This window comes from Staurois parvus, unplaced genomic scaffold, assembly GCF_062004578.1.
Source record: "Staurois parvus isolate SC_StPar_1 unplaced genomic scaffold, SC_StPar_1.0 ptg000840l, whole genome shotgun sequence".
Classification (NCBI taxonomy): domain Eukaryota; kingdom Metazoa; phylum Chordata; class Amphibia; order Anura; family Ranidae; genus Staurois; species Staurois parvus.
The window spans coordinates 916,810-938,613 of record NW_028318636.1 but is presented as its reverse complement, the minus strand read 5'-3'; the positions used below and the strand labels follow the sequence as shown (position 1 = coordinate 938,613).

At 40.0% G+C, this 21,804-nt stretch overlaps 1 protein-coding gene across 3 annotated transcripts in view; it reads left to right on the top strand.

Annotated features, from left to right (window-relative positions):
• The window catches only part of AP1B1 (adaptor related protein complex 1 subunit beta 1), a 44,954-nt gene extending 39,330 nt beyond the window's left edge, over window positions 1-5,624 (top strand). For all 3 annotated transcript variants that reach the window (XM_089655444.1, XM_089655446.1, XM_089655445.1), the window contains 2 exons: window positions 1,596-1,750; window positions 5,181-5,624. In XM_089655444.1, coding sequence (XP_089511570.1) covers window positions 1,596-1,750; window positions 5,181-5,255 — 230 coding nt within the window. In that variant the 3' untranslated portion in view covers window positions 5,256-5,624. The remainder of the gene's footprint in view (window positions 1-1,595; window positions 1,751-5,180) is intronic.
• The last annotated feature ends 16,180 nt before the right edge of the window (window positions 5,625-21,804 follow it).

Sequence of the window (21,804 nt, the reverse complement as noted above, 5' to 3'; positions counted from 1 at the left end):
ACACTAAAACGCTGGAATGGAGGTCAGTATAGTTCTGCTTTAATGCACAGACATGTCATTCTCTGGTGCAGGCCCTATTCTTTCGTGTTAGCACTAGGTGCTATTATGCATGTGCAGTGCTCAAGATAAAACCCAACCCTCATTTTTTTCTGATTTAATTGGGGAAAAAATGTGACTCGTTTTAAGTCTTGCTGTACATTCTGTTAGAAGTACATTTTGACAGTGAGTGTGGACTTGGTTAGTATGCTGGTTTGTTTGCATGCATGACTGTAAGTGTCTGTTTAGATGTCCTATCTTATGCTGGTCATACATGTAACAACAATACTGTTCAAAATACAAAACATTTGATTGAAACAAATATATGTTTCAGAAACCAACAGTGTTATGCTGTTAAAATGCAAGGTCTGCTTATTCACTAGTGCCCAACCCCAGGTAATAAAAAGCCTGCAGAAAGTTAGGAATATATACTTGCCTTAAAGAAAAGTATTTATTTATTTATTTTTTATATTACCTAGGTGGATGCAGCATCAGTTCGATGCTGTGCTACATCTGTGCCCCGCTGACTCAAAGACTGAGAACTAAGAGATCAAAGACCGCTGTTTGCTCAGTTCTCAATACTGCTGAGCAGAGAGCTGGTGACTGTCAGCCATTGGCTGTCTGCTCTGGGCTCACTGGAGCCTTGGGCTGTGGAGGGGATGGGAGTGGCTGGCTCAGGCTCTCAGTGGATCGCTAAGAGACTGAGCCAGGTGCTGGTCCAGGCTCCTGGGTGGATCCCTTCCATATTGTCGGGATCTTTCCCCAGCGTGGACTGGCTCTGTGACGTCAGGCGACAGCAGACTTCAGCCAGCTGTCGGCTGAAAACGGATCACGGGAGTGCAGAACTAACTGCACTCCTGTGATCCACAGGAGAAGTACAGCCAAACAAGATTTGGCTGTACTTTTCCTTTTAAGCCCCAAGCCCTTATATGAGGGTAAGGTCACCAATCCTTCCAGTAATATCATGGGAGTACTGAGGATTCCTAAGGTCAAGAAAAGATGCTCTTGTACTGTGTTTGAGTGCTTTCTTACAAAATTTAGAATACTCCACATTCCAGAACCTTATAGAATTGTAATTGCACCTTCTTCTTCTTTTTTTTTTTTTTTTTTTTTTTTTTTATGTTTTTAAATTTTTTTTTTTCCTACATGCTTTTCTTCTGTACAGCTGGAATGCAGGGTTACATGGGGGGTGGCTTACTATCGAATGAACAGATTTTGGTGCAAGGTCCACTTTAAAAAAGGATTTCTATTTTAAAAGTAGTAGTAATCAAAGTAGATATTGGCTGTTTTATGAAAATGCTCCCTAAATGTCTACTTTGCTTGTTTTTCTCCCCCACTGTTTGTTGGACTTAATATTGTGCAAATACTTTTGCTCCAATTTTTGCCAACCCATATCTGATGCATTTCATTGAATTACTTGGTTTTTTATATTGTCCTACATTTCTTTACCTCTTGTAATAATTCTTGTAGTAATTAAACGTATCTGTTCCATTATCTATTTTTGCTTTTAATAATTTATATTTTCTATTCTGAAGCCTCACTATACTATGTTTTTGCAGATGCTATAAGTAATAAGCTGCAGGCCAGCAATGTGTTCACAGTGGCCCGGCGTACAGTGGAAGGTCAGGACATGTTGTACCAGTCCATCAAACTCACAAATGGTATATGGGTGCTGGCAGAGCTAAGGATGCAGCCTGGAAGCCCCAGCTGTGCTGTAAGTATTGCACCAAAATCTTACAGTGAAGTATGTGTGTAACAAAAATGCAAGGAAGATCTATTTTAACCCCTTCACGCCTAAGGGTAAAACAAATCTAAATGCCTAAGCACAATTCTGCAACGTTGACATGTGTTAGTAAAACCGTACATATCATCACAACTACTTTGTACATCCAGGTGGATTATACCTTGTTTTTTTCAGGACAAATTGGGCTTTCATTTGGTGGTAAATGGTAATGGATAGCTCCTAATTTTTTTTTATTATCAAAGGAAAACTGGCCCAAAAATCGTTTTTTTTATTTAGCTGTGTGTTTCTTGTTACGACCATAACCTACCTCCATAGAACAACCAAAATAAATTCTCCAGCTCTTGACGATCGCAGCAATACCATATATGTGTATGTTATTTGTTGTCTGTACCCGTAGTACAGCCCAGAAACAATAGTGCACATTTTGTTTTTTGTGGTTTTTTTTTTTTTCCCTAAAACACTGACATTAACGCTAACTGACACCAATGTTTTGTTGTTGTTTTTTTTTTTAATCCTGACCTTTGACCCAAACACTAACCCTGGTAATGAAGTAGATCAAACCTTGATCTAGGTATTTTTCTTTATTTTTTATTTTATTTGTTAATATTTATCTATTTTTTTTTTTTTTACAAACATTTTTTTTATCTCTCTATGTCAGGAGTTAGAGAGATACAATGTATCTCTCTTCTCCATTCATATGAAAAAACAAGGGGGCTGATCACTGTGATAGCCAATCAGAGGCTATCACAGCGATCAGGAGTCCCGGGTCCCAATCGTTAGAACGGGACCCGGGGCTCTCAGTGACACTGCGGTCTCTGTGCTGGGAGAGGCTCCCAGCACAAAGACAGGTATGCAAATATGGGGCCCCACAGAAAAAAGCCCAGTTCCGTGAGGCCACATATTTGTGTGCCATCGGCATCAAGGGGTTAAGCCTGGCCTTCAGATTTACCAAAAACCATATAATAGGAGGTCAAACCTAAACAAAACTTTCAATTGTATCCAATTAGGTAGGCTCTTGCACTAAATAGTTGAAGGTAAATCTAAAGGAAATTATACAGAAAATTGTAAAATTTACATGGGTAAATGCATGCTATTGCATTTGTTCAACATTCATCCAACACAAAGGGGTTGATTTACTGAAAGTGGAGCACTCATAATCTGGTGCAGCTGTGCATGATAACCAATCAGCTTCTAATTTCAGCTTGTTCAATTAAGCTTTAACAATAAAAACCTGGAAGATGGTTTCTGTGCTGAGCTTCATCAGATTTTGCACTCTCCCGTTTTAGTATATTAACTCCAAAGTGTCTGTTTTTACATGCATTGTGGATAAAGTCAGTATATCGCACTATATCTCTATAACTTCAGTTACATCATTAGGGTGTCTTGCAGTGCTAAACAATTGATGTTAATGCATCTGTCCAGAACATTGTGCGATTGTCAAACCATTCTGAGTACCAGATTTTATAACTGGACAGGCCATATTGTAGACACATGGCATCATTTTTTTGCCAACAAGGACATCCAGCACTGGGTTTTTTCATTCATTATGAGACTGCTCTGAGTATGACTCATTCTGGAAGAAAACCTTTTCTGTTTATATTTAGATTGGGATCTGTAGTCTGTTTTCTGTAAATTATAGGACACAAAACACTGGGATATAGGACTTCCTCCTGAAAAGCTGGACAAGAAGAAACAACAATTTTTTCTCCATCTTAAAGCCAAAATGTACCCATAACAACTTAAAAAACAATGCTCATTAGCAAGGAACATACATTCCACATTAATAATTATGCTACCAAACTTGTGTGCTGTAAACTGCCTCCAGCATTGACCTGTTTCTTCTTGCTGGAGGCTGCCATTTTGCTGAAGCTCAAAGCTCCTGAACAGCAGTAAATCATAAAGCAGAACTAAACCTTTCAATTTACCAGTTTCTAAAAATTACATTCCTGTAATACCAGGATTTCTAACTGAAACATTTGCTTTTGTCATCAACAAAATTGTCAAGCCATCAAATGTCTGGTGTCATAACTGATCACATGTGCAGCACAATGGCAGTTGCAGATCAAACAGAAACCACTTCCTTGGCTATAAAGGATAGGAGGATTTGATTCAGCTTTGAGGCTGTCAGATTGGCCTCTATAAATTCAGCAGTGCCTAAAAATAGAGAGCAACTGAGCATGTGCAGAGCAGGGTGAGACAGTGCATTACTGGATTTTAAACAGTATGGGCACTTTTAATGTTTTACATAAATATATTTGCAAAAGGAGCCACCCTGAAGTCATCTAGCACAGACTTTCTTAACCAGGGTGCCTTGAGGTTTCTTCAGGGGTGCCTTGGCAAAATGTCTAAAAATTGCCCAAAACTTGTATACAAGCCAGCGGGTGGAACAAGCCTGCCTTTTAGTTACACAAAGTCACAGGTTTTCATTGTGCACTATTACAACCTTCTAGCCACTGGCATTCTGACAACAAATGACATCATCAGTTGATAAGGAGGATGTCAGCTGCCTGCACAGCATCCTGCTTTGACACTCCCCTGTCCCTCTCCATCAGTGCTGGGGTCACATTAGCTCAGTGATGGAGAAAAACTGAGGGAGAAGAGAAACACTGGAATACTAGTCAGTACCAGTGTGCAAAAGTGTGTTTTTGCTTTGGAAGAATAAATCACCTCTAATGTTGGGTGTCCTACATATGTGGGTGTTGCTGCATTATATAAAACTAGTAAATAGTTTTTCACATTTTAGAATGGGAAGCCCGTTTAAAAATATGGACAGTCTTGAGGCACCCCACTGTCCATAATTTTAAAGGGTGCCTTGACTGAAAAAAGGGTTGAGAAACACTGATCTAGCAGTACTTAAACTTCTGACTAAAGTTGTACTTTAAATTTACTGGTAATTCCGGTTTCCCCTTGGTAGTTTTTAGTGTGCCCTGCTAGGTTGTAATGTCTATACTATATAACTAGCTTAGTCTGTTCAGGATACCTGCCTCTCCACAACTGTTTCACAGTTTTCTGGCCTAATATCAGTGGTATTTGAAGTAAAATGATCTTCATGCTTTTTGTTCATAATGTGTAATCTCTCACCCCACTTCTGATACTCATTTATTTACAAATGTACCCATGTGCTGTTTTTGTCATTTTAGAAATAAAGGTTTGAATAATATTATCAATCTAGTAAGCCTTGCAATGTGTTTTAAGTTACATTTAGGTTAAGGTCTTAAATACTGCCAATCCATACCCGTTCGAGATCCACAAATGTAGGCTGTGATATGCAAAGAGTAAGCTTATGTCTTGAATTTCTTTATTTCTAAAAAAAAAAAAAAAAAAAAAAAACCATGCTTAAAGTATTGATGTATTCTGGTTCTATAGGAAGAAAAATCTTACTTGTATTTTTTGCATACAGCTGTCTCTAAAGTGCCGGGCACCTGAGGTATCTTCGTTCATCTGCCAAGCCTTTGAAGCCATCTTGAAGAACTGAGCTTTGACCTTCGCTCCATGCCAGCTTTTTGATGATCACTACTCTTCCTGCATTGAGACAGGACAAAAGAATGCCGTGTGTGCATGTTTCTGCTCCTTTTCTAATCTGCAAAGTATGGACCAAATGATGAAAATTGATTTTATGCTCTTACTCACAAGCCTCCTTTTTAAACCCTTTGTTTCCACTTGAACAGCAAAGGGGTTAAACTGTTTCCTACTCTCATGAGTATGTTTGGTGGCTTTCACTCCTTTTTATGGTAGATGCTGTATTATCTCTGTAAGAGGTAGGTTCTGTTGGACCCTATTAACTTAAAAAAAAAATGAAGAATTTGAACTGAAATGTATATAATAAAAACTTTCATACGTGTGACTCTTTTATTCTTATTTCTTTTCTGCTATAACTTGATGCCTATTGGTGGAAACATTCTGTAAATTATTATAACCTGTGATTATTTATTACAGGTACTTATATAGCGCCGTCAATTTTCATATATATTGTACATTCACATCAGTCCCTAACCCTTAAGGGGCGTACAATCTAAGGTCCCTAACTTACATTTACATACTAGGGACAATTTAGACAGGAGCCAATTAACCTACCAGCAAGTCTTTTGGAGTGTGGGAGGAAACTGGAGTACCCAAAGGAAACCCATGCAGGCACAGGGAAAACATGCAAACTCCAGGCAGATGGTGCCGTGGTTGGGATTTGAACCAATGACCCTAGTACTGCCAGGTGGAAGTGCTAACCATTTAGCCACTGTGCTGCCCTTAGTACTAATCATCACTTACCCTCTCTACAGTGCTGTCTTTAACTTTCTGTTCGGTTCAGCACCAACTGACCACCTCAAGGCAGAGGGACTCTGGGATTCTGCCCATTTTCTTGTGAGTCCAGTCACAGCCACCTCACATGTCATTACATGAGCACTGATCTGTCCTTGAAGAATGCCTGCACCAACCCCCCCCTTCGCCAACTTCTCAAATCCCTATTGCCCTCAGAATAAAAAGAAGCAGGGGTAACATCACAGGAACAGCTAGAAGAAGGCTGTATGTATAGGGGTTTAAAGGCTAAGTTTTGGGGGGGTTTTACTTCAGAAACAAATGTGCATTTATAATTTTTTTCCTGTAGGAACTTGCAAAGAATTGCACCTGTGATCAGTGGATCACGGGTGCAATGTAATTTTCCTGCAGAAAAGTCCCATGGCTTTCAGCCTGTACATCTGTACAGGCTGTCAGTTTGAAAGCTGCAGGGTAGCTGAGTGAGCTACAAGGGCGCTCATTAGCGCCCTCACAGTTCATTGAGAACTACAAGCCATCTGCAGCAGTGGTTCTCTCATTCACAGATTCCTGTAAATGAATTCTGCGCACAGCACCTCTCACTGGGGAGGTGGGTAGGAGAAGGTCCTGGAAAATGTTACATCCTAAATATGAGTGTAACATGCTTCAAAAGGTGAATTTATCCTTTACAGAAAAAAAAAGGGTGGAGGGATACTGTTGCTAGGAAGCATGGGACTTCTCAAGGAAGCTGCCTATCACCCCCTCAAGAAAATGCCTAACGTCCTCTGTTGCTAGGATGCAGTTGGCTCTTGTACAAGCCCAATTCCAAAAAAGTTACCCTGTGTAAAATTTACATAAAAACAATGCAATAATTTGCAAATCTCATAAACCCATATTTTATTCACAATCGAAAATGGAAAACATATCAAATGTTTAAACTGAGAAAATATACTATTTTGAGAAAAAAAAAATAAGGCGATTTTGAAATTGATGGCAGCAACACCGCTCAAAAAATTTGGGACAGGGCAGCAAAAAGTGTTACTAACATGAGTATAAAAAATTTCATCATAGAGAGTCAGAGGGGTTAATTTACTAAAACTGGAGAGTGCAAAAATCTGATGCAGCTCTGCTAGAAACCAGATCAGCTTACAGGTTTCAGAATAATATTCTTTGATGTAAAATTGCAAAGACTTTAAATATATCATCATCTACAGTACATATCATCAAAAGATTCCAAGAATATGGGGAAATCTCTTGTGCGCAAAGGACAAGGCTGAAACACAATATTGGATGCCCGTGATCTTCAGGCTCTGCATTAAAAACAGGTATGATTCCTCGATGGATATCACTGCATAGGTTTGGGAATACTTGCAAAAATCACTGTGAACACAAATCACCGTGCCATTCAAAAATGCAAGTTAAAGCTCTATCATGCAAAGAAAAAGCCATGTCTGAATGTGATACAGAAACACTGCTGTCTTCTCTGGGTCAAAGCTCATTTAAAATGGTCTGTTGCAAAGTGGAAAACTGTTTTGTGGTCAGACAAATCGAAATTTGACCTTTGGCAACCGTGGGCTGTGTCCTCCAGACTAAAGAGGAGAGGCCAAGGCACAGGACCTTAGTCACAGATTTTACTTTTTAACAGATCTGAACACAGAGCAAGTTTACTGAAATTAATGCAGCTGTATGAATGAGTAAGTGAAAAGCAATAAGGATAGGGAAATGTAATCCAAATTCACCCAAAATGAACCCAGTCCTTCAAAAGCATGCTATGGGGGTACTATTCTTTGCAGTGTTTTAATTAATTAGACTGCATAAAATATCCTCAAAAAATGTCTGCCTGCTAGTGCCTATACTATGTACAATCCCTGCTGTGCACAGCCTCAGTTGTGCTGTCTTCTTAGCACTATGCCAAATCAGTAAGTCACTAGAGGCCAATCTGTTGACAGTCTTAAGATTTATTGTTTATGAGGTGGGGAGGAAGCATCAGGAATGACAGAGACTGTGCTGGGGGAACACAAATTAGGGAGAGAGAAAAGCAGAATTGGTGACAGGACAAACTCTGCTGCCAGAAAAACACAAAAAAAAGTTACTTGCAGGGATAGTGTCTTATCTCCCTGGAAACAACCCTGCAAACTGTACTCAGCACTGTAGAGGCTCTGTCAACCCTCCTTTCTAGCTGAGCCAAGACATACAATCAAGGCTTGAAATGCACACATTTTAATTACAAAAATTGACATAATGTTTGAGACCAATGAGAGGGGGAGAGTTTGCAAAAAGGAAACGACTGCTCTGGGCTTCAACAAAATGGCGGTCTCCGACAAGAAGACACAGGAGCAATGCAGGAGGTAATTTAGAGCAAACGCTAATTTTGATAGCATAATTATTCATGTAGGATGTACAGTATGTTCTAAACAATGTGCACAATGGAATCATTTGTTTCGTATTAATTTGTTAAGCTAACAATTTAGTTTTGTCATTGTTATTTTACAATCTATTTGAATTTCAGAAGATGGCTATATTCTTTCTATTTCATTTTATTCAAACTTCAGACGATGGCTATATTCTATTTTATTCTGTTCTATTTAAATTTCAGAAGATGGCTATATTTTTTCTATTCTATTTAAATTTTGAAAGACAGCTACTGTATATTCTTTCTCTTTTATTCTATTCTATTAAAATTTTGGAAGATGGCTATATTCTTTCTATTTTATTTATATTTAAAAATTTCTGTTTCAAAAGATGTATATATTATATCTATTTTATTCTATTCGAAATTCAAATTTCGGAAAACTATGAAAGAGCTATATTCTTTCTATTCTATTTCGAATTTCGCAATACTGCTATATTTTTTCTATTTTATTCTATACAAATTTCAGAAGATGACTATAGTCTTTCTATTTTATTTTGTTCTATTTGAAATTTGAATTTCGGAAGATGGCTTTCTATTTTATTCTATTCTATTCAAATTTTTAAATTGGAGTTTTGGAAGACAGCTATATTCTTTCTTTTCTATTCTCTTTTTTTCTGTTCTTTTCTATTTTATTTTCAGCTTATTCTAATCTAATATTTTCTATTCTATTCTTTCATTTGCTATTTTAATTCTTTTATATTTTATTCTTTTTTTTTTTTTATTCCTTTTTTTTCTGTTCTTTTCTATTCTATTTTGTTTTATTCGATTCTATTCTTTTATATTCTATTCTATTAAGCAGCCTAAATAGGAATCCTCTTATTTCACTTTTATACCTTACTGTTACTTATTTCCATGTCAGATTTGTTGAAATTCGCTACTATTGTGATTTAAAAATTCAAATACATCCAAATCTTCATATAACTAAACATTTTGTCTGAGTTTCGATTCATAACTAAACAAACTGCACATATCTAATATGTTCTTTTGTGAAAAAAAACAGATTATCAAATGTAATGGGTAAGGTTCCACTTTTAAGTACCTAACTGCATGAAAATTTAGTTTGTTAAAGTAGCATAATTATATATATCTTAAATAATTGCCTTGTTTTTCTTTCTATAAAATACTGGTTGTGTGTGTGGTTTTTTTTTTTTTTTTTGGAAGTTTTTTGGAAGAAATTTTGTTTCTGGTGTCCTTCGACAGCTCTTTGGTCTTCCCCATAGTGGAGTTTGGAGTGTGACTGTTTGAGGTTGTGGACAGGTGTCTTTTATACCGATAACAAGTTCAAACAGGTGCCATTGATACAGGTAATGAGTGTAGGACAGAGGAGTCTCTTAAAGAAGAAGGTACAGGTCTGTGAGAGCCAGAAATCTTGCTTGTTTGTAGGTGACCAAATACCTATTTTCCACCATAATTTGTAAATAAATTCTTTCCAAATCAGCCAATGTGATTGTCTGGATTTGTTTTCTCATTTTGTCTCTCATAGTTGAGGTCTACCTATGGTGCCAATTACAGGTCTCTCTCATCTTTTTAAGTGGGAGAACTTGCACAATTGGTGGCTGACTAAATACTTTTTTGCCCCACTGTACTAATTTGGTTGGCGAGTTTTGCACGCTGCTGAAGATACTCTCTGTCCTGGGATGTACTGTAATATAAATAGGACTTTTGGTTTTCCTAGAAATCCTTTTGAGTACATCACAGGACACAGGAATCCAAGCCCTCTTTATTTGTGCTTTGTCGAAGGGATGCACCAATACCGGTACAGGTGTCGATACTGAGTATTTTCAGGAGTACTCATGAAAATATTCCTGATGCCTTAACCAATACTTTGCGGTGCGATTTGCGTTATTGGGCGCAAATTGCACCGCAAAGTTTAGCATGCAATTCCTGTCCAAATCGCATGCATTTTCTCCACTGCTTCTGTGTGAACCCAGGCTTGTCATAGTCCAAATTCACACAGGAGTGGTGCGGGAAACCTCCCTGCAGACATCCCATGTGGAGTGTCAGTTGTAGGAGAGGAGAGAAAGCGTCGGGGATTTGACATCCCTGCCACTTTCTTTCCTCTTCTTGCAGCAATGACAGTTCGGGCTAGACGGCATCTGATTGGTCAGCAGCTATTCAGATGCCATCTAGCCTGAACTGTCATTGCTGCAAGAAGAGGAAAGAAAGCAAAGGGGATTTCAAATCCCCACCATTTTCTCTCTTCTCCTACCACTGACACTCAGCATGGGATGCCCACAAGGAGGTTTCCCACACCAGTCCTGTGTGAACTGGCAAACCTGAGTTCACACAGGAGCAATGGGGAAACCACGTGCGATTTGGTCAGGAATCGCATTCCTGTTCAAATCGCAAGCTATTCTTTGCAGTGCAATTTGTGTCCATTAACGCAACTCGCACTTCAAAGTATCAGTACTACGTATTGGAGAGTACTTGACTGAAAGTATGGTCACTCATACTCGCCTATAAAAAAAACGGTATTGGTGCATCCCTGCTTTGCAGTTTAAGGCTTGCTACAAAAACTGAAGCCTTACCTAATGGGGATGGATTATGCCTAGGGGTATTACCTGTCTTTTTTTGTCAGTGTCCTGAAGGTGGCAACATAACCCTGTCATAATGAAGATACCCCATGTCCTGTGATGTACTCCAAAAAGTGGAATTTACAGTTTAACCACAAGTCCAGTTTTTTAAAACCCTTCCTGCTCTATTTTCCTTGGGTAATGCAATCAGCATAGAGCACTGCATGCATGCACCTCTCACCCTCTTACCTGCCCTTTTAGTGGAAAACACTGCTGCTATTGCTCCTATTTAGAAGCAATATGTGGATTCTCTGGTCTGATTCACTGCCCACCTTAAAGTGTTACTAAACCCACAACAGTAAAATCAGTCTGTATATGCAGTAAAACATGCTTGTTATACTCAGTGTGGAACATTAATCCTCTGCATTGTGTAAAAATGCTGTTTGATCCTGACTTCTCTGATCCTCCCCTTCTTCTAGTGTCTCCCTCTTATTTCCTGATAAGACATATACTGTAGTGTGGAGACACTCTGCACATGCTCAGCTTGATGTGTATTGCTAGTGAGGTTTCTTTTTCTTGGGAGAATGCATGTGATCAACACAGGGCCAATCAGCACTGTCCAGACAGAGGCCAGGGGTTTTTCTCTCCTAGAGCAGAAATAAATCTCCTCCTACAAGCTTTAACGTGCTCTGCTGGACACTGATAGAAGTCAGAAGACTGCTCTAACTGCTGATAAGAAAAGATATTTAGCAGTTTGTATGTACTAAAATAATTACATTTCCACGTTCTGTGTACTGTTGGAGACCAGATATAGCGAATGCAGGGTCCTGGGTTTAGCAACACTTTAAGTGACGTGCTCAACTCCCGCAGAATATACCCCAGTCCGCTCTGCTTTGTGAGTATATGATGACCTGCCTCTAGTTGGGCCTAGTTGTTTACCTACAAGTACATTACAGTGCCTTGAAAAAGTATTCATAAACCTTGAAATTTTCCACATTTTGTCATGTTACAACCAAAAACCTAAATGTATTTTACTGGGATTTTATGTGATACCAACATAAAGTGGCACATAATTGTGAAGTGGAAGGAAAATGATAAATGGTTTTCAAAATTATTTACAAATAAATATGTGAAAAGTGTGGCTTGCATTTGTATTCAGCCCCCCTGAGTCAATACTTTGTAGATCCACCTATCGCTGCAATTACAGCTGCAAGTTTTTTTGGGGATGTCTCTACCAGCTTTACACATCTAGAGAGAGAAATCTTTGCCCATTCTTTGCAGAATAGCTCAAGCTCTCTCAGATTGGATGGAGAGAGTCTGTGAACTGCAATTTTCAAGTCTTGCCACAGATTCTCAGGTGGTCTGGAATTTGATTGGGCCATTCTAACACATAAATATGCTTTGATCTAAACTATTCCATTCTAGCTCTGGCTGTATGTTTAGGGTCATTGTCCTGCTGGAAGGTCTCAAGTCTTTTGCAGACTCTAATGAGTTTTCTTCTAAGATTGCCCTGTATTTGGCTCCATCCATCTTCCCATCAACTGTGACTGGCTTCCCTGTCCCTGCTGAAGAAAAGCATCTTCACAACATGATGCTGCCACCACCATGTTTCACGGTGGGGATGGTGTATTCAGGGTGATGTGCAGTGTTAGTTTTCCGCCACACATAGCGTTTTGCTTTTAGGCCAAAAAGTTCAATTTTGGACTCATCTGACCAGAGCACCTTCTTCCACATGTTTTCTGTGTCCCCCACATGGCTTCTCGCAAACTGCAAATGGGACATCTAATGGCTTTCTATCAACAATGGCTTTTTTGTTGCCACTCTTCCATAAAGACCAGATTTGTGGAGTGCATGACTAATAGTTGTCTTGTGGACAGATTCTCCCACCTGAGCTGTGGATCTCTGCAGCTCCTCCAGAGTTACCATGGGCCTCTAGGCTGCTTCTCTGATTAATGCTCTCCTTGCCCAGCCTGTCCGTTTAGGTGGATGGCCGTGTCTTGGTAGGTTTGCAGTTGTGCCATACTCCTTCCATTTTCGGATGATGGATTGAACAGAGCTCCGTAAGATGTTCAGAGCTTGGGATATTTTTCATAACCTAACCCTGCTTTAAACTACTCCACAACTATATCCCTGACCTGTTTGATGTGTTCTTTAGCCTTGATGATGCTGTTTGTTCACTAATGTTCTCTAACAAACCCCTGTGGGCTTCACAGAACAGCAGTATTTATACTGAAAATAAATTACACACAGGTGGACTCTATTTAATAATTAGGTGATTTCTGAAGGCAATTGGTTCCACTAGATTTTAGTTAGGGATATCAGAGTAAAGGGGGCTGAATACAAATGCACGCCACACTTCTCAGATATTTATTTGTAAAAAATTTTGAAAACCATTTATCATTTACCTTACACTTTACAATTATGTGCCATTTTGTGTTGGTCTATCACATAAAATCCCAATACAATACATTTATATGTTTGGATTTAACATGACAAAATGTGGAAAACTTCAAGGGGTATGAATTCTTTTTTTCAAGGTATTGTATGACATTTAGTGGACAGTCCTGCTACAGCAAGCGACCTTGTCCAATGTTCCTGTTGCTGGGGATGATTCCCTGTAGGAACCGACGTCTGTGGTCAGAATCCTGAGACTCCTATTTATATAGGTACATCCTGATCACAAAAAAAAGGCAACCATCCCAACCTATAGCCAATCTTAGCAGCAAGGTGCACATGGAAGGGTAATGCCCATCACAAACAAACAAAGGATTTCCCAGCAACACTTACCAGCCAGCCTGCAAAACAACCAATTTGGCCCTGTCTAACAGTTGGCATTAAAAACAGAGGGTTGTGTTTGCACAAATGCACATGCATAAGCCGCAGTCCCGTGTCAAGGGTCCTCGGTGTACTGTGGACCTAACTCTAAAATTTCCAGAGCCTCCACAGTGGGAGCACCTACACTACATTGACAAAAGTATTGGGACACCCCTCCAAATTATTGGATTCAGGTGTAAAAAATCACCTTCATGGCCACAGGTGTATAAAATCAACCACCTAGGCATGCAGACTGCTTCTACAAACATTTGTGAAAGAATGGGTCGCTCTCAGGAGCTCAGTGAATGGTCCATCCATAAAATTTCTTTGCTACTAAATAATCCACGGTCAACTGTTGGTATTATAACAATGTGGATGCAACTGGGAACAACAGCAACTCAGCTATACCATGGTAGGTCACGTAAAATGACAGAGCGGGGTCAGCACATGCTGAAGCACACAGTGCGTAAAAGTCACCAACTGTCTGCAGAATCAATAGCCTGGCAACTTCATGTTGCCTTCATATTAGCACAAAAACAGTGCATAGAGAGCTTCATGGAATGGGTTTCCATGGCTGAGTAGCTGCATCCAAGTCTTACATCGCCAAGCGCAATGCAAAGCGTCGGATGCAGTGGTGTAAAGCACACCGCCACTGAACTCTAGAGCAGTGGAGACGAGTTCTCTGGAGTGACGAATCACGCTTCTTTGTCTGGCAATCCGATGGACATGTCTGGATTTGGTGATTGCCAGGAGAACGGTACTTGCCTGACTGCATTGTGCCAAGTTTAAAATTAGGTGGAGGGCGGATTATGTTGTGGGATTGTTTTTCAGGGGTTGGAGTTGGACTTGGCCCCTTAGTTCCAGTGAAGGGAACTCTTAAGGCATCAGAATACCAAGACATTTTAGACAATTTCATGCTCCCAGCTTTGAGGGATTAGTTTGGGGATGATCCCTTCCAGTTCTAACATGACTGCACACCAGTGCACAAAGCAAGGTCCACACAGACATGGATGAGAGAGTTTGGGGTGGAGGAACTTGACTGGCCTGCACAGAGTCCTGACCTCAACCCAATAGAACACCTTTGGGATGAATTAGAGTGGAGACAGTGAGCCAGCCCTTCTTGTCCGACATCAGTGCCTGACCTCACAAATGCGCTTCTAGAAGAATGGTCAAACATTCCCATAAACACACTCCTAAACCTTGTGGACAGCCTTCCCAGAAGAGATGAAGCTATTATAGCTGCAAAGGGTGGCCCAACTCAATATTGAACCCTACGGACTAAGACTGGAATGTTATTAAATTCATGTGTATGTAAAGGTAGGCGTCCCAATACTTTTGAAAATATAGTAAATATCAATAGATAGGTTAAGGGTAGGTATGCCTGGAGTAGCACATCCCTCTTTAAAGCTACAGGGACGCCTGTAATGCCCAGCTATAGCAAAATGACAACAAAGGCATTCAGTGCGTCCCAGCATTAAATGCAGCCAACTGTAGAAAAAAAATGGCAACTGTTCCAACCTATAATCAGCCTTGGCAGCTTTATCCTCATCACAGCCTCTCTGTTTTCACTGCCTGAGCCTGCTACCTTTGCTAGATCTGCCAAGCCTTGATTTTCATTTCTATCTGTCAGTTTGTGTGCAATCAGTTTGCCTGCAGATGTTCAGAACATTCCGCCTTTTGGCACTTCGCCTTTAAGTACACCTGAGGCTCCTATCTTTATTTCTGACTCAGATTAGGAACGTTTACAGCCTACTCCTGTGAGATCTGTTTTTAGTCCTGTGTTAGTCAAAATGACATGCTCGATGTTATGTCTAATCTGATTGCAGCTGTAGGCTTGGCTAAGCTTAGAGGCTGCTGATCCAGATATAGACTCCTCTATGGCTTATACTGCTTCAAAGACCTTCCTGGTACCTTCCTTTCTGGAAACATTCACCAGTGTAAACACTGGGAGCTTCTCATGCTATTATGGCTCCCTACTGATCATGTAATGCGGTGTTTTCCCTTGATAGGTAATTCCTGGACATTTGGTCCATACCTTCTGTGCACTCTCTAGTCCTTCACCTTAAGGGACATCTTCTCACCAAGATGAATCATGTCTTTACTTTTATGAACTTCACTGGTGCTCAGAGCCCTTGTTTAAATCCCAGTTTGAACTGATACAATTCTCCACTATCTTCGGGTGGTGACTTTTTTATGCGAAACCATGACTGAACAGGTCACATCTTTCACACCAATTTCTCTAACTCCGCTCAGCTTACGAGTATTATGTGTATGCATGAAACCCTTCACTTCACCTGTGCTGTCCTCTTAGAGACTTTTAAGTTAGTGTATGGTATGGGAGCTTATTAGGGATGAGCTTTTAGTTTAGGTTGACTATGAGTTGGAGCTAACCTAACAGCATCACTTCAGCCACTAAATGATAGCTTCAACACCGACTAGTATCTTGTTTCAAATTGTAAATAAGTTGGAAGGCATTCCAGGTGACATCAATGACTATATAGAGTCATGGTCATCTTTGGTTAACAACGTGAACCATCATCCATATCCGGTTTGATGACATTCAGCAGCCATTCAGGGAACTGTAATTTGCAACAAGAGTAACAGCAGTAGAGGATCGTCATGACATGGGTCATCGAAGCATTGATCATCATGATTGATGGTAGATCTACTTCACTGTACAACATGATTGATGTTGGATTTACATTGGGAGACCAGTGTATTTATTTATTTTTTAGCTGTGTGTGTTTATTCTTTTTTTTTTGTTTGATTTTATTGCCTAGGATAGCACTCAGAATCCATACGAGACCCCTAAATACATGGTCTGGATTTTGAGGAGAGCCCCATGCTTTTTTTTTCGCATGGGGTTCCCCTCAATATCAGTTCCTTATTGAGGGAAAGGAAAAGGGAAAGGGAAAAGAGAGGAAAAGGAAAGGGAAAGGGTTTCCCATTCCCCTGAATGTACCAGGCCACATGCCCAAAGAAAAAAAAAGCATGGGGTTAAAATCCATACTAGACCCTTATCCTGGATGAGTGATGTCCCCCAAAATCTGTACCAGACCCTGATGAGGCATGCATCTTGATTGTCCAGGAAAAGTAGAGGCAGGGAGTGTCCCCCACTCCTTTCCTGAATCAGACCACATGCCCTCAATATTGAATGGCCCCCATTGTCCCACAATGTCAATCACATTGTCCAGCAATTTGAATCCATCATCAGTCACACTTGACGAAGCTCCTGGACACAACAACCTGTGCTCTGATGATCCCCTCTCACTACTGCCGTCACAAATGTCAGTTCACTGGCTGGCTGCTGAATGTCAACAAACCAGGCGGGGATGTTAGATGTCATTGCCCATATATGACTGTGACTAAATGTGGTATTTACAAAGCAGGCTGGGGATCTGACCTGTCATTCAGTTGCAGTAAAGAAAATACCATTTTTGTTCTTACTGTAAAGCAGACGTATGGCCAAAGCTCTTTTTTGTACTTACTGGTAAAAGGAGAAGTATGACCAAAGCTCTTTTGGCCATACTTCACCTGTGGGTCACATGAGTGCACTTAGTTCTTCTATCCAAGAGTTAACCAAGAGCAGGCTAAAGTCCACTGTCAGCTGTTACCATAGAGCCGGTCCAGGCTCTGCAGCGATCCCGACATTATTGTCTGACTGTCAGCTGACTCAGCCTCTCAGCATGCTGCAAAGAGCCTGAATTAGCCACTCCCACACCCTCCACAGCCAAGCCAAGCTGGAGGGCTGAGCAGAGAGCCGTGACTGACCGTCACCATCTCTCTGCCCACTGTAGTCAAATAATTGAGGGATCAGCAGTCTTTGACCACATAGTTCTCTGTGTAGAGGTGGCAGGGTAAAAAAATGCACCAAAGTTAATTTTAGATCACAAAAGGGCAAAAGATGAGGTTGCACTAAATAAATAGATCCCCAACATGTCAAGCCTTAAAATTGCCTCTGATATGGCAAGAAACTTCAGTACCCTAAATTTTCCATAAGCGAGGCTTTAAAAGCCCCTACAGGTCATCCATTTAGAGTTAACTGTGGGCCTAGAATTATTGCTCTCATCCCAACGTGCATAGCGGTATGTAACACGTGTAGTGCAAGGTTTTCTTAAGTAGGTGCATGTATGTGCGCATATACAGTACATGCATATATATGTGCATTACATATAGATTTAAAAGTAACACAGTCCATGGTTTTGGCTATTTACATTAGAGTGTTACTAAACCCACAACAATAAAATCAGCCTGTATATGCAGTAAAGCATGCTTGTTATACTCACTGTGGAACCTAAGGGGTTAATCCTGCACATTGTGTAAAAAGGCTGTTTGATCCTGTCTTGTATGATCCTTCCCTTCTTCCAATTAATTTGCTGATACTTCAACTGAAAAAAGAAAAGAAGCTGCTACTACCCATCCAATGCTCATCCAAGGAACTGAGCGTGTGCGTGATCCACAGTTGCTTATATATTCCAGAATTAAATTAAATCAATCCGCGCTACCGCCATTGCTCTAAAATCTTTGTTTTTTAATAAAACAAAGATTTTAGAGTAAAGGCAGCAGTGCGGATCGATTTAATTTAAATTTGCTGATACTACAGAGCCCTAGGAGATACTCTGCACATGCTCAGTTTGGTGTGTATGGCTAGAGTGTGTTTTTTTTTTCTTGGGAGAGTGCATGTGATCAGCACAGAGCCAATCAGCACTGTCCAGACAGAGGGTAAGGGGTCCTGCAGTCTCATAGGACAGTGAGAGGAGAATGAAAACTCATCCTACAAGCTTTAACCAGTACTCTGCTGGACACTGATAGAAGTCACAAGACTGCTCTAACTGCTGATGAGAAAAGGCATTTAACAGTTTATATTTACTAAAATAATTGTTCTGTGCACTGTGGGAGACCAGATATAGTGAATACAGGGTTTTGGGTTTAGTAACACTTTAATGTAAAATAAAAAGTATCAAAAAATGCATCAAAAACATAAAAAATGCATAATGACAAGTATGAACCTAGCCTTAGCATATGTAATCTCTCTCTTCTGTGTTTAAACTCAATGATTTGACTAACCAACAATTTACAGTGCCTGGAACAAAAAAAATATATAGAATAACTAATCTGAAACACTCCCATGTATTTTATGTATGTATATATTTGGCATGCAACAATGTCTGTAGTGAATCTGACTATATTTACCAATAAACCTGAAAATACAGAGCACAGTATACAGAGTGCATCAGTCCATAGTAGCCAATCAGAACCCATTGTTTAAACATTTATGGACAGTTATTGGAAATTTAGGCTGTTTTGATTCATTTCACGTTGCATAGCATTACTCATTGTACTGCCTTATTAAAAAAAACGTCTAGTGTCTATGGTTGTACCATCCCATGATACAAGCCAGCACGTGTATGCAACCTGTTGAAGATTGTTTATAATATGATAAGACAGTTTACAATATGATAAGGCTTTTTTTGTCTCAGCTGGTTAGTATGTTTCTGAGATATTCTAGTGAGCATATGTTGTATTGTTATTGATTTTATTAACCACACCAGATCCAAAACTCTAGTTCAATATTAGAAATAATAAGTAATACAGCTATATATTTATTACATTTCAATACATGTATTTTATTTTTTTTAAGGATTTGATGTAAACAATGCACAAAAGTATGAATGACTTTCAAGAATATAGGAGTACACATCATGGCAAGAGGTAGAGAATTGAAATCCTCTACCAACATAAGTGCTAAATGGAGCTGTTGGGAGGGGGCACAAGATATCTCAATGTGCACTGGGGGTCTGGCAACAGTTAAATTGGGGCACCTCTAGAGAAACGTTAGAACTGCAGTGTGGGAGGCCCCAAATCAGGTGAACGCCCCACGATCCTAATTTTTAGGTGAATAAATAGAGTTCAGCTTTAATATTGGAAAGTAAAACTACTGTATATGCTGTAATAAACAATATATCTATGGTGCTAATATATTTTTTGTAATTTCTCTGCAGATGAATGAGGAGAATAATGAGAAGAAATGGCAGACCAAAGCCAAATTCAGTCATCTGCTTCAAAAAGCATACAACCTTTTCGCTCCAGCGAGGAGTACCTTGAAGCCATGAAAGAAGATCTCACAGACTGGCTCAATATGTTGTATGACCTGGATATGGATGCTGATACTTTCATGGACGCACTGGAGACCGGGTACACACTTTGTCAGCATGCTAATAATCTCAATCGGCTGGCACAAGATTTTAAACCACGGTATCCAGAAGCTGCTTCTGGCATGAGATTGCCACAAAAGGATGTAACATTCCAGGTTAAAGGAGCCATTCCAGGTTCATTCATGGCCAGGGGCAATGTATCTAACTTCATTAGCTGGTGCCGCAAGGAACTTGGCATACCATAGGTGCTAGTATTTGAAACTAATGATCTGGTACTGAGGAAAGGGGAGAAGAGTTTTGTGCTGTGCTTGCTTGAGGTGGCCCGATGTGGGGCACGATTTGGGATGCCAGCACCAATGCTCATTCAGATGGAAGAAGAGATCAATGAAGAGCTTAGTCGGGGCAAACCGAATCTAGAACAGCGCAAGTATCCACGGGCACCGATTCCTGTTCAACCACCACGTACCATATATGATATCAAGAACCTGGATGAGTTGGTATGCATCATATGTAGTCTATACCAGCCATTCTCAACCAGGGCTCCTTAAGAGGTTGTTAGGGGTTCCATTAGCTGTGGCTGACTGACTTCTCACCTGATGGGGTCCAGGTCCAACACCACTTGACAGAGCCACCAGCATGACATCAATAATCTTTTTAGGTGTCTGTAAGTCTGTCATTCAGATCATCACTGTAAGGGGACCATTAATGCAATGGACATTCTGCCCACTGACCACCAATGTAATGGACATTCTTCTCCCTGGCCACCAATGCAAAGGACATTCTTCTCTCTGACCACCGTTGTAAGGGACATTCTTCCCATTGACCACCAATGTAAAGGACATTCTTCCCATTGACCACCAGTGTAAAGGACATTCTTCCCACTGACCACCAATGTAATGGACATTCTTCCCACTGACCACCAATGTAATGGACATTCTTCCCACTGACCACCATTGTAAGGGAAATTCTTCCCACTTACCACCAATTTAAGAGAGATTCTTCCCACTGACCCCGATTAATTCATTTTAGCTGGGGTTCTTCAAGACCTGAAAGTTATTACTCCTAGGGTTCCTCTGGGGTAAAATGGTTGAGAAAGGCAAGTCTATATTGTCCTGTCAGCGTTTTAAGAGTATTATAATGATGCAATGCAATGTATTATACTGCTCTGTTGAATTCATTCAGTTCTGGTTTGTACTAACAGCTGTTTATAATGCATTCATGAGCAAACATATGCACACATTATGGAGCCCAGTAAGCACAAATGCAGAAAGAAAGTAGACTATAACAATCACATGTTATGGGTCCTTTCTAACCAGTCCTGGAAAGTAGTATGTCAAATGAAGTCAGATTCACCTTCTGTGAATAGTTTAAATCTGCTTTACTGAGTATAGTTTAGGTTTATATTTGGAATTGGTATTAGAAAAGTGCAGACACCAGAACAAAAATCCTGATGTACTAGTTATTCTAGCAAATGTACACTGTTGTGCTTTTTCTTCTTGGTGGATATTTGATACCTATTCGAGAAGCTATTAGTTCATTTTTACACATTATGATACAAGGAAGGTTAGATGTTTCCCTTGAGGCCACAGCTCTGGCTGTCACTTGTCACCTTTCTTCAGCTAAAGGAAAGCTAATATTATACCTCCAGCATAAAACCATGGTTTTACATTGTAGGCTCTACAATGGCCCTCAAAGAAAGCTGCATTGGAGCAGCAATGGATTCTAAAAGGGAACAAAAGCTACTGAAGCAGACCTTCACCTAAATATTACATTCATCATTACCCACTTCCTCCCCCTTAGCTTCTTACACAATCACCTTTTTTGGGGAGAAGGGAGTACCTTTTTTGGTGATGGCCGCTACCAATTCTTTTTTTTTGCAGT